Here is a 16,313-nt window from a genome sequence, read left to right as displayed (position 1 = left end):
GCTCTTTGTCTCTGGTAAATTAGAGACACCAATTGACCTGCCCCCCTAGACAAAACGCACTTTTTGATCGAATCGAAAATCGAATCCGTCAAAACTCCATACAAAAAAGGGCCTTTTCGACCACTTTTCGACTGGTTTGCGATTATAATTTGCACTTTGTCTAGACCCACTGATGATGATGATCAAAGAATATATCCCTTATTCAAATAAAGGTAGATATATTACCACTTTGTTTACTTTTAAAAAAGGATCCTAATTTTCGATATGGTAATACTTAAAGATATCTTGGTCACTTATTTATATTTTTAAATATATTTTTTTACTTATCTATGCCATTTTACAACTTTTCAACGTCATTTGTCACTGTCAGGTAATGTCAAAGTCAACCAAACGGTTTTGGTGTGAAAAATTTCAAGTTTTTAGCGCGCGTTTTTGGTATTTTTGAAACTTTGTTCAACGAAAATTCTGATAAGTGTTTTTTCGATTCAAATTCCTAAACTATAACATTTATTGTATAATCTCACTTATAGGCAACGTCTGTAATTGATTTATTCATATAATTTAGACATTCTAAAGAAGTGGTAAATAGTTTACCATTGTCCGATCCCGTCTTGACAAAAGTTTGCTGATATATAAAAAAAACTGTTGTTTTTTGTATGTGCACAAATAAAACTAAATAAATATTTGGAGAAATTTTAAGTTATTTTGATAACTATTTACGTAACGTTTTGACGTTACGTAATTAGTGAATTGTTAGTTTCAGACTCAAGGTAAGCATCCTAATTGTAAGCATAATAAGTAATATTAATAAATATTTTTTTTATAAAAACAATAAATTTATTTCATTCCCAAAATATTTAATAAAATATGGGTAGAACCAAGAGGAAGTCACTAGTCAAGAACCAAAAATAAACCAAAACGGACAATGGTAACTATTTTACCACCAACATTTAATAATTTGTAGTCATGAATGGATAATGGTAAATTATTTACCACCCAAAAAACTACCCCATCCACTATTTTTTTATAAATTTTGATCAAAAATATGAAATAAGTGACCCACAATTACCCAAAATCCACTTCAACTTTGTAAAAAAAATGCATACCAGCTCGCGTTTGAATAAGGGATATTGATGCCAATATCTTACTCAATTCTAGTCTAGTAGGTACCTACATAACATTGCTCACTGAGAACCTAAGCCGAGACCGTTGGTATTTGTTTTGGATAAGTAAGTTCCTAGTTCCAGAGATTATGCCAACAATACCTAAACAAGCTAACTGATAGTGTGTTGTGTAGTTAGGGAACATTTATTTATATTTTTACTTTCCAAAATCACTGAAGGGTGTAAATATACGAATTATAATCAAAAATCAAAATTATCTTTATTTGTTTAGACTAATTAAATTAGTAGGTACTTGCAAATCGTCAAATGCTCTTATGGAGCCTATACATGTCTCATTCTGTTTTGCCCCTACCAGCGCTTCGAGACAAACATTTGGCAAGTGCTGAAGCGCCGCAACAAACTCAGTCACCACTGTCTGCCGGTTTAAAAATATTTTTAAAAAAATATACCTACCTATTCTGACTGAAATGGGATGTAGAAATCAATATAAACACAACATCAAGTACAACCATTTATTTGAGTTCTGTAAATACATACAAAAGTGTCAAAACAATTGCCCCTGTACGGGGCTACCTTCAAGGCACAGCGTTCTACTCGCTTTAGACCTGCGCAGGCGATAGACTATCCAGGAGGTCCCTTTTTATCCAATAAATATACTTTATCAAATAATGCCCACAGAGGACCAAAATTATAGGTCGCCTCGCGCAGCGAGAGTTGAGGCGACAAGCACAAGCAAAGATGTCACCGCGCTGACGTCATGTGTAGTCTGACCGACAATAACTTTGTCTCGCTTGCTCACATTCAGCAAGAGCGAGGTAGATATAGTGTATTCGATATTTGAACTTGAATATTTATGTGTTGTGTGCGTTCCTGTACTTCCTGTATACGCCGCTATATTGCGCCGTGTTATAATTCGTGAGTGCCGTATACACCTAAACCTCAACTCTCGCTGCGCGACCTATAGCGATACGCCGTATAAAAAGTAGTGTCCTCTGTAGAAAAGTGCATCGTCTGCGCAAACGTTACACAAGACCTAAGCCAGCGAGTCAAGTCACCTTATGTTCTTAATTAGGTATAGGTAATATTTTAAGGGATACCATTGTCAGATATATTTTTACAGAAGGAACTAGGAAAAAAAAACAACTTGTCTCTTGCTCTACAACACTAGAACAGAATTGGAGGAGAAATATCTCACACATTTAGTATAATCCACTTTTATACAAGTCAATTAACAAAAAGACAGTAACAAAATCTTTTAGTGACATTTCCAGCTCATTTCTGTTACTTTAACGGGAGCAGTCTAGATTAATAAATAGGAATCGTCATGTTAACGTCACTGTTTTAAAAAAAAATGCTACATCTAAATTATCTGATGATTGTTGAACAACTTTTGGTTTGAATTTCATTGTGTTACATTACAATTCTCAATTTTACTTTACGTCTCTAATACTTTACCTCATCAAACAAATTTTAGGGAAAACGTGGTATTTAAATTAATTTTAAACCTATTTCTGTACAAGCTAAAATCTTGTAAATATGTATTACCTACAGTTTTATGAGCAAATCATATTATTTGGTATGAATATCATATTTTAGAAACGATCTACAATTTTTCTCACTTTTTAACTTCGCATAAAATAGCGTACCTAACTGTAAAATAAAATAGCGCAACTGTAAAATAAACAGCAAAATTGTAAAATGGTATCGCTGGACTGTAAAATATTTGTAACAGTTTATCTATTTCTGTATTTAGGATATTATAAAATTGCTAGATATAATTTTATGAATATGCACAACTATGTGTATAACTATGGTATGGAGTCATTTGTATAATACTGTTATGGCAGTGTATTTTATTATTTAAAAAACATAAAATTTTACATATTATATTATCTTATATGTATAACTTTTAAAATCACTCTTTGTGCAATATTCAGACAGTCACGACAACTATTTTTATATGTATAATTCTTAAGAATTATATCAGTACATCGTATTGATAAATTGTTTATTACTTTACTATAAATTTTATTCCTACGTGAAATTTTAAATCTAATAAAATACCAAAATTGCGTGTTGTTATTTTTACTTTAAAAATTTATCATACAATCTAATGGACGGATTATTTTATTTCTCTAAATTTTGAAAATAATAATATTGGGAATGACTAGAATCATAACACAGCTGTAGAGAAAGACAAAAAATAGCACTAACATTCATTCAATCAAAATAATAACTTCAAATAGGTATTAGAGAACTTGAAAAAGTCGTCTTATTTTTTAAGAAACAATAATAATCACTCTCTGCCATAATAAAGAGGTTGTCTCCAATAAAAACTAATAATAATTACAAAGCGTACAACTGCGTTACTGAACTTTAATAACACTTTTTCAAATATTCAAAAAACATTGACTTTCTCTCTAAAAAGTCAAAAAGGGAACAATAACAGTTGAAGATCGTTTCATCCACGAAGACGCGCCCCACTTATTTTTGGTCGAGGGAAGCGCGGGTGCGAGGAGTTTGATCCGAGCAATCCGAGCGTCATTATTGTATTGTGCGAAATGGATAATTTAGTGTGTACCGATAACACTCAAACATTAGCGGAAGAATGGTGGGGTGCGTCTTCGTGGATGAAACGATCTATGAATCCACATTATGCCTTTGGCTAAAAATATTTGAAAAAGTGTCACTAAAACTCTACGCATAAAAAAACCGAGATTCGGAGTCGAGTCCTTAAATTCATCGGATACTGGTCCTCAGATCCATCAAGGCACTTGCAGTAATCACCCCATGCCTTTGGTTCCTCCCCACAAAATGGTTGTAGTCCGCATCCCCCCCTATAGTGATCGTCGAAAAAGACGTGGAATTCCTTCTATGCTGTACGGAAGGTTTCTTACCACTCATGAAGCCGGTCTCCGAAGGACTTTGTCTCGTCACTGGCTGGAAATAGTCCCCGTGGCAGTTGGAATTTTCCATCCAGTGGCTGTCATAAGTTCTCGTAGCTCTCATGGGCTTGGAAATGGTCTGGTCTGATCTGTACTCTTTCAGAGGCCGTTCTATGGGCCTGGATTTGACTCGAGTCTTTTGGTCGGCGGAAGCGCTGACATGCTTGGGCTTAGAAGACCGGGATATCTCTGGGTCGTTGAACGATTTTCTGATCTTAGTTGTAGTGGGAAGAGTGTGGTTTTTGGCACTGTGGAGGATAAATTATTTTGTGTAATCTTTTCACAAAGTATACAAAATATCAGCTAAGTAATTTTAAAGATAAATAAGGTATTTTGAAGCAGAGGAACAGCTAGAAGGTAGAAGGAATTCCTGAGAGTATATTCTATTTGTTTATTACCAGAAAAATGCTTACAGAAAGGTCCAAAACTACTTTCACTAGTTGGTTTCATTGGAGGCCAAACCTCCTTTCAGGGGTAACGGGACAATTCCCACCTCTCGTCCCCACCGCTGCAACTCCTGTGCAGCCAGGAACTACAGCTTGACCGTCAATAAAACCCAACCAGTGATGGTCAAGTTTTTCCCACCTGAGGCAGTCGATACATACCTGGGCTGAGCCTTCTTCACGTGTCCATTGGTGTGAGTATGCGACCCCTTCGCCATGATGCTGTATAGTTTGTTCCTGTAGTCGTCCACTGACATCTGCTTGTCGTCCCTTAGAGGCAGGAGGACGTCGGAAGGCAGCGTCGGCTCGTCGCGTTCGCGGTGGAACCTTTTGATTCAGAAAAGTATTTTTTAGAGGGTTTTTTAGAAGAGAACATTTTCGTAATTCTCATTTCTTATGGCACACACTTGTCGATTATGGAACAGCGCCCTTTCAGTACTACAACTTTCTGCAGGGTCAACAGCCTCTGCATCAAGTGCCAGCTTCCAAGGGTTCGCACGTCATCAGCGTAGACAGATTGAGAGCAGCGGGGAGTAGTTTAGTCACGGATGTTCAATCTACCTGCAAACTGGTCTGGAGAAAAGAACTACCGTCTTCCAGTGTATGTAACACTCACTTTGTTACATAGTTGTGATCCAACACCTTTTCAACACGCCAACAGCAGACCCAGACACCATGCTGCATGCATGGTGAAGAAGACCAGCTAAGGTTAGCTTGTCAGGGCTATTCAGGTCTGCCTTCAGCAAGATAATCTGGAAAAGAACCCCTACCATGTTTCTGTTTCTACACCACTTACTTGGCAACATAATCATGGTCCAGCGCCCTCTCAGCGCTTAACCGCCTCGCAGGGTTGAACACCAGCAGCCTTTGCACCAGGTCTGCGGCATCCCTGGGCGCGCACGCCAACAGAGCGCTCAGCGCAGCCCCCGCCGCGCCCCCGCAAGCGGCTTGTTCACGGATGAGTGAGGAGCCGTAGCCGCTGCATACGGCTGATATGTCTGCAAGCGTCAAAACTCGAGGCATGAATCCTGTCACTGATAAAAGATACCAGTTTCAATGAGGGCNAAACTACCGACATGTTTTATTCTGGTTGATTCTGCATTACACAGTGATACAAGTAACATCTTTACTTATTGATTTCACCTCGTTCCTACCTTCTGTAACACTGCATTGCATAAAAATGCTTTGAAAGACTGAGTTTTTACCTGTATTGTTTTGTACGTAAGAACATAACATTACACAGAAGTGCTCTAGTCGACACTCAACTTAAAGTATTCCAACCTTTCGCTTATGGTCGAGAATATTATTCCAATGTTTGCTATCCAACGCAAAAGTTTCAAGAATACTTTTGTAGGCATTATAAAATTTTTACAAAGCTTCTGTAGTTCTGAAAATAACGAAAGTTTCTGTTGAATACAAAGCTGGTTAATGCCAGAATATTGTCAAAACTAAAACGTTTAAATAAGTTTTAGTAAATTAAAGTAAAGATCCTAAAGATCATAAAATTATCTTTTGAAATCGGTCATCACTCATCAGTGTTGATGTTTTTTTGTCATTTATTTTTTCAAATTAAATATTTATCCAAAAGTGAATCCAAAAGTTCAGAGTGAAAAGTGATGTTCCAGGTAAAGTGAGAGATTGTTTGAAAAGTTTATTCTCAATCGAATAATGACTCAACTCCAACCCTCTAAGTGAAACTCGAATGGAACGTCATTTATCAATTGAGTACCAATCCGGCGTCGAACGGAACATTAGCGTGGATCACTCAATTAGCGAGCAATCACTCGTCTATTAACGACTGTCGAATGGGGCGGACGGGAAAACACCACACGTTTTTGTCAAGAGGGGCCGATGGGAAGCGTCATGAATGTCCGTCACAGATGCCTAATTTGCTAATTAAAAATGTAGGTAGGAAAATTAATTATCTGGATGCCTACAGATCTGCGATTATTAAAAAAGGTGTAAAATATAGCACAATATTATGCAAACATTCGTCTTACTCTACTTACCAGTGTCTTTCTATGTAAGTATCTACCGTTAAAACTTTTGTACCGCATAATTTTCTCTGCTTAACCTATGGTTGACTGGTAACAAATGCTTCTTAACGTTAAGTCTGCAATTTGTACATCTTTATTGCGTGTAAAAAAGATTAAATAAATGAAAATAAATTATTCTTAATATAGGTCAATTAATATTTTTAATAGAATTATTTGACGTAAATAAATTTNTTGGGATTCTGGGCACCTAGTGAGTATTGTTCGTTATCTAAAATATCCCAGAATATATCGGCTCCAATCAGAACATCAACCTTCGACGGCTGGTGAAAGGTTGGATCGGCCAAAACAAGATGTGATGGTAAATTAAGATGTTTAATGTTAATAGGAGCTTTCGGAAGCTCAGTGGTTAGCTCATCCAGCACAAGACATGTTAGTTGTGCGCTAAATGATGTGTTGAGTGAATTTAGTTGGACCGAGCAGCTTTTGACAGCACGGTTGGAACAGCTGTTGCCTATTCCTATGACCTTGAGATTATTTAACGTGTTACAATTTAAACCTAACCTGTTTTGCAGTGATTTTGTGATAAATGAAGATTGACTTCCACAGTCTAACAGAGCTCGAACCTTCATTGATTGATTTGTGTTTGGGTTACGAACTTCAATCAAAGCTGTAGATAAAAGTATCTGCTGATTTTGTGTGCAATAATTGGAAAGTGTGGAGTCAGACGTGTCTATCGTAACGTTGGATATAGTTGTGGGAGCGTGAAGCAAGGTGTTGTGCCTATTTTTGCATTCACGACATGGTCCCATACGGCAATCACTAATTGAGTGACCTTGTCTCAAACAGTTAGCGCACAATTTGTATTTTTTAACGTCATTAAGTTTCTCCTGAACGCTTTTGGCTTTAAAAATAGAACAATTGTAGATTCTATGATTGCCACCGCAAATAATGCACACAAAATTATGCGATTCCTGTTCATGAACACTAGAGAGCGCCTTAGTATGAGTCATTCCCTTGTTATTGTTGCGCGCGTCGTAGCTGCGCGGCGTTGGGAGCGCATTCCTATTGTGATTGCTGTTATCGTACTTGTTTCTATTAATAGATTCTAACACGTCTGCGCGGTCAATTAAAAACTTATGAAATTGACTAAGTGTAGGCATATCTTGGAGAGTATTGCGGTACTCTTCCCACTTAGTTAAGGTATGATTGTCTAGTTTAGCTGAAAATATGAAAATAAGCAACATGTCCCATTGATCGGTAGGTTGGCCTAAGCTGGACAACGCGCGTAAATTTTTAGTCATATGGTCAACCATAAAGCGTAATGATTTTTCAGATTCACGCGATAGTGGCTGAATATTATTTAATAATGAATTTAGGTGATGGTTTATCAAAAGACGCTTATTATTATAACGATCGCAGAGAAGCTGCCAAGCTTGTTCATAGTTTGCTGACGATATTTCAAAATTTGATATAATCCTGGCTGCTTCCCCTTCTAGGTAGGAAACAAGATAATGGAATTTATGAATGGGAGATATTCTACTGTTATTATGTATTAAACTTTCAAAAGTATCATGGAATTCCAACCATCGGAAATAAGTACCGTCAAATTTTGAGATCTGAATTTGTGGTAATTTAAATCCTTAAGTATAAAAACGATAGCCCTCATTGACTTTTAGTATGGAAATGTTGTACAGGATCACGAGCACAACACTTTCTTATTTATAAGAGGCAAACATATAAAAAACATATAAAACATATTTATAAGAGACATATTATTCACTGAATCCCAAAGAAACTTATCTGAAAAACTTAGTGATACCGGTAATGGAAGAAAAACCTTTATTTATTCTGATCAGCTTGGTCAGGGGTTAGGTTCTATGCTCAGGGAGCACTTGAATACACAAGTCTTAAATTTTTGCTATCCAGGCAGGTTTCTGACAGAGATAATTTACGAAATTGGTCAAAACCAAGAATTAGATGAGAACTCCAATGTTATTATAATGTATGGTAATAGTTACTCTGTAGATAAAAAGAGTATAATTCAAAATATTGACCAATTATTGAATTTGCAAAATAGGTTAAAATTTAAGATAATTTTGTGCACTTTACCCTATGTAAATTCAGGGTATAATATAAATAACATAAACAAGAACATATTTGATTTAAATATACTTATGTATAACTTGACTTATCGTCATAGCGACGCACTTTTACTTTTTGACGTAAATAAATTTATTTCTAGCTTTAAGTTGACTGTAGATACAATGTATCTCTCGAAAAAATTAAAGAATAAATTAGCCTCATTGATTGCATACAATATTAAATGTAATTATATTCATAAAACCGATCATAGTCAGGGTACTNAGAATAAATTAGCCTCTTTGATTGCATTCAATATTAAATGTAATCATATTCATAAAAATAATCATAATCAGGGTACTAATAATTTGATTTCTCACTATGTAAATAGTAATAATATTAAGACTGTACCTACTACTAGTTGTTTAAACTGAGGCACTCGACAAAGGCCAAGTCTGGAACATTCAAAATTGTTCATCAAAATATTCAAGGCTTGACCAGCAAAGTTTTAGAAATAGAGCTTTTCTTAAAAAGTTTTGACATTAATGTAATGTGTATTACTGAACACTGGCTTAAGAAATATGAAAGCTCTCTTTACATAGATAATTATCAGTTATGTAGCGCGTTTTACAGGAAGTCTGCCATTCACGGAGGCTCCTTAATATTTGTCAATAATAATATTAAATGTAAAGAACGCAAAGATGTAGTAGGGCNATGACTGTACCTACTACTAGTTGTTTAAACTGAGGCACTCGACAAAGGCCAAGCCCGGAATATTCAAGATTGTTCATCAAAATATTCAAGGCTTGGCCAGCAAAGTCTTAGAAATAGAGCTATTCTTAAAAAGTTTTGATATTAATGTAATGTGTATTACCGAACACTGGCTAAAGAAATATGAAAGCTCTTTTCATAAATAATAATATAAAAATAAATAATAAATCATTTATTTGCTCAGAAACATGGTAACAAAATGGTCGATAGAAAATGTCAAGTCCAACATGTTTTGTCCAGGGTAGGCATGCAAATTTTACAAAATTAGAATCTACATAATATTAATTGCAAATTTTACAAAATTAGAATCTACATAATAATAATAACAATAATAAATTAATTAAAAAATTGAAGTCATTATAGGTACACAAATCAATCACTCAGAAATTCTTTGACAGTATAAAAACATTTATCAACTAACCATTCATAAAGACATTTTTTAAATTGGTTTACATGCAAGTCAGTNAATAGTACAAATTGATGTGCGTATCGCGACGATCGGAAGGCAAGTGAAATGACATTTGAATATTAACAGTAACTAGCTAAACGCCTAGGATTTTACTAGAGCAATGTTACATATTTTAGTATGGCGAGTGACGTATGCGCGCAGGAGCCGTAACACCCCCCATAATGTTTATATTGAATATACCTCACAAATAATATGTAGTTCTAAAACCGATGCATATTTGTATTTGTCAATTTCGTTTAAATTGGAAAGAACTATGGTAAAGCCTGGTCCGTGAGCACGTAGAGTTTTGTCCAATGACCCCCAGCTACCTAGCTACGCGCGAGCGATAAGGATGGGTAGCTTGGGGTCATTGGACAAAATTCTACGTGCTCACGGACCAGGCTTTAGCATATTTCTTTTGTTTGGGCAAGCGTACATAAAAATAAAGTGCGCCAATTGAAGATACCTACAACTTGCAATTGAAGTAATTGGATCAGACGTAGGATAGAAAAGGTTTGTACTTGTTTATGTTCTGAAAGTTGATAAAATATGGGATAATCCAAAAAACGGCGAGCGCACACATTCGGAATGAATATAATTTAGGCATGAGCCATTGAGTACGGTCGTAACATTAAAACTGGTCAGGTATGTAACTGCCCTAAGGGATTTTTCAGTCATAGGCGGTAGCGGAACGCTGCGAAAAATATCTGAAAAGATAGATAAAAATTGTATTAATGAATATTGCATACCTTACTTACTTACCCATACTTACGCCTGTATTCACAAACGTTACTATGAGGTCTCACAGTGCGGGTGGACGCACAAGGTGACATAATCAAAGAGCTCTATTTAACGCTGTGCGTTCGATTTGCTGCTTCACTAAGCAAGCATCGTTTGTGAATACGGGCGTTAGAAATGGTTTCAAATACTAATTTATGAGCAGTAAAAATATCAAATAAATCAAAAAAAATTATGGGCAATGAGAGTCATGTCCGGTAAGAGTAGTTGTCACGGAATTACGTGTACTGTAGACTTCACAGTACCTACGGAAAAATGTTATCGCAAGCGAGCTAAATAATTACTAGAAATGCGTTCTGTGTCACACTGTTGTGACTGTGAGGAAAAAAATATTCTGTTACACTGGCTGGAGTGACAGCGAGTCGAATGAGAGCGGTGTTTCTGCAGTGGACACATAGTTAATTTTAGCCAAATGACGTCAACTGCTGGACAAAGCCCCCACCCCAAGGTTTTCCACAATGAACGGTCCTGCGCTGCCCGCATCGAGGCTCTTCCCGCGACCTTTACCAGATCGTCTGTCCACCTAGTAGGAGGTCTGCCCACGCTACGCCTTCCAGCCCGTGGTCGCCACTCGAAAACTTTCCTGCTCCAACGACCATCGTCTCTACGAGCTATGTGCCCAGCTCACTGCCACTTGATTTCAGCAATTCTGCGAGCTATGTCGGTTACTTTGGTTCTCCTGCGGATCTCCTCATTTCTGATTCGATCACGTAGGGAAACGCCGAGAATAGCCCGCTCCATCGCCCTTTGGGTGACCTTGAGCCTTCTTATGAGGCCCATAGTAAGCGACCACGTTTCAGACCAATATACCATCACTGGAAACACACACTGCTCAAAGACTTTTGAGACATAAATGATTTTTTTTTGTTTTATTAGTCTCTTTTCCAATATTTATTTTGACAATTAGAAGATAGAAATAAAAGGATTTTTTTTATTTTATTTTCACTTCGTCTTTGTAATCTGTTTGCGCTTGCCAATTGCGCCACTCGCCACAATACCCTGCGCCTTAGATATTATGGATGGGCTTTAATAAAAGTTTGTGTTACGATTATTGTACTCAGTACGCAACATTATTTAGTTTGTTTTCGCGATATTTATCTTCATATTTCATTTGGAATCGCCATTTTATTTCCTTACCTGAAAATTAAAGTCATAAACAGAACATAAAGTTTAATTGTATTTGTACCCTTTAAATATTATATCGCATCATCATTAGCATCATTTTAAGCCACAGGACGTCTACTGCTGAATAGGCCTCCCCTATTAAGTAATTTCCATATTGCCCAGTTGGTAGCAGCCTGCATCAAACTCCTTCCTGTTATCTTTATGAGGTCGTCCGTCCACCTTGTGGGTGGACGTCCCACGCTGCGTGTATGTTTGCCATTATCTTTTGTTTACTACTAGCGAGTCAATGGGGATGTTGCCTGGGTCAAAAAGCAAGAGTTTTAATTAGTCCGTCAGTTAACTTATCAAAAAATACTCTACACGTATATTTCATTTTTTCAAACTAATGAAAATTTAAAGAGATAAAGCGCCCCAAAGTTCATAAGAGGCCCGTGACGTCAACGCTTGCTTAAAAATGCCGCACGTTGTGACGTCGTGCGTAACTTCAACGCACCATAACTATGTAATTATTTGTTAGATTGACAAATAAAAATATATGTGTCCAATATTTTTTGATATTAAACATTACGGACTAAAAAAATTTTTTTAGGCAACTAGCCTAATAGGCTGTCATGAGCTTTCTCTCATTGATCCAAAATGCTGTTGTAGATACATTCGACTGCACATTATAATGTCATTTTTGTTGTAACATAGTAGGTCTACTTATTACAAACACATAATATTATGATGGCAGTGTATATCTTGAGGCGCTTTTAGTGCTTGTATTGCTAAGAGCACATGTACGTGTGATAGAATTATGTACTTACTTAATATCTGGAGTTCGAAGTGATCATAATACTATGTATCTAAATATACAATATAACTCAAAGGTGACTGACTGACTGATTGACTGACATAGTGATCTATGAAAGCTCAGCCCAGACCTCTGGACGGATCGGGCTGAAATTTGGCATGCAGGTAGATGTTATAACGTAGGCATCCGCTAAGAAAGGATTTTACGCAACTCCACCCCTAAGGGGGTAAAACAGGATCCACGCGTACGAAGTAAGTTTAAATAACAATGAGAATACATACCATAAGGGAAGTTTAAATAACAATGAGAATACATACCGAGCGAGAACCTCATTACAATGTAATGAAGCACCCGTCATGTATCTATTTACTTGGGTATCCTTTCGTTACATAGTCGCCAAGTCGTACCTATAAGCTCTGCCTAATTCATAAATACAAGCCAAAATATAGTTTTTGGCTCCATTATCATTTCCCCAGTTCAGATTCAATGCCATTACTAGAGCAACAGTTTTAACGATACATCGCTCCGAACCATTGAATATTATCTAAAACGCCCCACGGTGCTGACAACTATTCGCAGCAAGATAATGAGGCCTTTGGTCAGTAGTTTCATGGACACCGCACCACAATTTAACGAAGATCCTCAATTCAGTCTACCCATCTACGCGAATGTACCCACTTAACATATGAAGTCCTCTACTAATCATCGATGTAACGCACCCAAAACGTTTTGCGGCGGAATGCGGAAGGATTCCAAATTCTGGTGAACGGTGGTTATTATTTCCAAAGTCAAAGTGGAAATAGCCGGGATATCACGCTAGTTACAAGGGTCGGGGTGTAAATGTTAACCTCTGGTAATACCCGGGATAAATTTTCGCAAAATCCAAGGGTTTTTTGGCGAACGTTTTAAGGATGACGCTCTTGGGGAGTCATTTTGTCTGAAAAATATTTTTTGTGCATAATGTACTGGGCGTTTTTACTCGGAAACGCTCTTTTGTGCCATGTTTTCATTTTATGAAAACATTTTACTTCGTCGTGTTATAAAGTAGGATTATTAAGCTGATACAATTATTAACCTCCTTTTTTGTAGCTGGTTTTTTGAAAACAGTAAATTAATGATCATATTTAAATTATTTAAAATCACTTTCTATTTCTAATCGACTCCAACAAAAGGAGGAGGTTCTCAATTCGGTTGGTATTTTTTTTTCTATGTATGTACACCGATCTCGCCAAGATTTCTGAGCCGATTTACGTGACTCTTGTTTTCATAGATGCGGAATAGTTGCCATTTGGTCTCATAAAAATTTAATTTGATTTGGTTGAGTAGTTTTTGGCATGCTCACGTGACCACTTTGTTTGTGACAATTACGTCGTCTAGGTATCTTTAAGTAATCGATGTTCACCGATTACTTACAGATTTCTCGTCCGATTTGAGTGATTCTTTTTTGTTCGATAGTAGTAGATACTTGCCATTTGGTCCCATATACAATTTAATTTAGTCGTTTTTATTTTATGAACACTAGTTCGAACAGATTTTTTTTCGGAATTGATTCCTTTGATTATCGATAACTTCGGCAGTTTTGGAGATATCTCAATGAAACTTATCTCAAACTGTAGGGTATAAAAGTACGCATCTGTGTAATCATTAAACCATTGTAAAACTAATTGGCACATGGAAAAAATTAGTAAAAACCGCGATTTGCCTAAATAAAGAGATGGCTAATGATGAATAGGAAACCAGTCAGTTTAGTTCAGATTACAAACACTAAAAAGTAAAAAATAAAATAAACTGCGTTTAATAAACCGACTTTAAAAAAAATACTGACTACAAAAAAAGTTTTTTTACTTCTTAGTGTTTGTAATCTGAAATAAACTGTTAAATGCTGTCCCGTTACGAAAAGAGAAAGAAAGAAAGAATCAAATGTATTTATGAAGGCACTAAACTCATTACATTACACCCAAGCAAATAACATTTCACGCGACATAACAGCGAGTTATAGGAAGGCAGAATCGTTTTAACATCTTTTCTTTTTCCCCAAGTGGTTGACTTAGTAGCATGTCAGAAACCAAAATTACTACCATGTATTTGTCATAATGTCCCTAATCTACGGGATTTCCAGATTCCAAAGTTTTTATGAACTGTACTCCAGACCGAAGTCCGATATTCTGGAACACGCGATTGTAATTCCAAAGTGAAGAGAATAGAGTTCACTTTTGTTGGCAGAGAGAAAATCTGAGCTGTCACGCCATCAAGACTGTTGGCGGGGATTTTTCTCTTTTTTAAATGATGATGTAAAGTTATGAATTTATGCCGAGTCCCTAGACGTCATAGCAATTTTCCTGTTCAAGTGTTTGCGTCGGGGAGGCATTTGGGCATAGAGAAATAATGATCAGAGGGTTCGCTTAAGTGATAAAAATTGTGATTATAAGGAACAGGTGAGGTTTAGCCATCGTCTGAGACGGAGCTGCGGACGAATGTCCAAGTTAAGTTTCGGCTAAACCAACGCGTGCAGCCTGCGTGCGCGATGCGGATCAAAATGTCGTGTATGAATTTGTAGCGATTGAGTTCACATCAACGCGTCCTGTCATTGAACGCGGCGATCTATGCACGTGCAGTGATCGCCATCGCCATCGACGCGAGCTGCACGCATTAATTTGGCCGGAGCTTTGGGGATAGTAACTCGCAGCTCCGTTATTTCATTGGGCTCTGGCTATAATATAACAAAAACAATGTTTTTCAATCTTATAAGGCCTTAATGAATCCGAACCGTCTTTTGGGCTATTACCCTAGGCGCAGACCACATACTTTGTCCGCCGATAGTTGGGTCAGTTAGTTAATCAATATGGACATGTATGAAAGTGCGCATATTACACCGATTTGGTATCGGCCGATTCTTCATACAATTTAGAACCGTCCCAACTATCGGCCAACTAAAAGTCGGTGGTCTGCGTCTACGCTAATCCGATCAATTAGTCTTAAAATAGAATTTAGACTGGAGTTACTGAACCGTTTTACATTACGGTTCAGGGTTCCGCTGAGAGAACCGAAGTTTGTGGAAGCTGCGACCCGTAGAATGACCAACGGTGGATTATGCAGGGGCACGCCCACTCTTTTATCGACGTACCTCATTTGGATTCCAGAAATATCGATACTTCGAATGAAAAACTTCCCGATTTGGCGGTTCAATTTAACATTATTAAAACACCCGTATTCACAAACGATGCTTGCTTTTGACACAGCAAATCGAACGCAGTTGGATTGGTTCGTCTGTCACCCTGTGCACACCACGCCACACACACTGTGAGACCTCATAGTAATGTTTGTGAGCATACTTAAGTGTTGTAAAGTGTTCTTTAGTGATCAAACGATCCATTGTAGAGACGACAACTCACCATAAAATATTTGTGTAATATAATTGCCCTTATTGCATCTACATATATAAATGAGCTACCTATTGAATCAAATTAAAATGTCGACTATAAACTTATTCGAATAGAGTCCGTGGTTTATGTAAATTTTCTACAAACTAGATTTTAAACTAGAATTTAGATTTGAGAATAAGTTGATATCTTTTTATAGTACCTTCGGTAGGATACCTAAAAGTAGTATGTGTGCCTCTACATTATAGTTACGTCCGTATTCACAAACGGTGCTTCCTTAAGTGAAGCAGCAAATGGAACGCACAGCGTTTAATAGAGCTCTGTGATTGGTACGTGTGTCGGCGTGTCGCGCACTGTAATGTTTGTAAATACGGGCGTTAGTTACAATACTAAACAGTTAAATATCTGTC

General features: G+C 36.9%; 2 protein-coding genes across 2 annotated transcripts in view; both read right to left on the bottom strand.

The window, feature by feature from the left end:
• Positions 1 to 3,670: 3,670 nt before the first annotated feature.
• Positions 3,671 to 5,535, bottom strand: Erk7 (Extracellularly regulated kinase 7). Its single transcript, XM_028320118.1, has 3 exons — positions 5,309 to 5,535; positions 4,675 to 4,839; positions 3,671 to 4,317 (listed from the first exon to the last, which is right to left on the bottom strand). Exons 1-3 carry the CDS (start codon positions 5,533 to 5,535, stop codon positions 3,864 to 3,866), a joined length of 846 nt encoding a protein of 281 aa, XP_028175919.1. The 3' UTR covers positions 3,671 to 3,863.
• Positions 5,536 to 6,718: 1,183 nt separating this feature from the next.
• The window catches only part of LOC114364077 (uncharacterized), a 126,114-nt gene continuing 116,519 nt past the window's right edge, over positions 6,719 to 16,313 (bottom strand). Inside the window, exon 5 of the mRNA XM_028320066.1 lies at positions 6,719 to 8,148. Coding sequence (XP_028175867.1) covers positions 6,719 to 8,148 — 1,430 coding nt within the window. The remainder of the gene's footprint in view (positions 8,149 to 16,313) is intronic.

Source organism: Ostrinia furnacalis, unplaced genomic scaffold (genome assembly GCF_004193835.3).
Source record: "Ostrinia furnacalis isolate ACB-3 unplaced genomic scaffold, ASM419383v2 OfSCF7348, whole genome shotgun sequence".
NCBI classification, from domain to species: Eukaryota; Metazoa; Arthropoda; class Insecta; order Lepidoptera; family Crambidae; genus Ostrinia; species Ostrinia furnacalis.
Note: the sequence above shows the minus strand (reverse complement) of the source record. Positions and strands in the feature narration are given on the sequence as shown.

Coding starts and splice junctions, on each gene's coding strand:
- Erk7 (XM_028320118.1), bottom strand. CDS start 5,535: ATGCCTCGAGTTTTGACGCTTGCAGACATATCAGCCGTATGCAGCGGC. Junction 4,840..5,308: donor GACCATGATTATGTTGCCAA/GTAAGTGGTGTA, acceptor CTGAATCAAAAG/GTTCCACCGCGAACGCGACG. Junction 4,318..4,674: donor GTGAAGAAGGCTCAGCCCAG/GTATGTATCGAC, acceptor TATCCTCCACAG/TGCCAAAAACCACACTCTTC.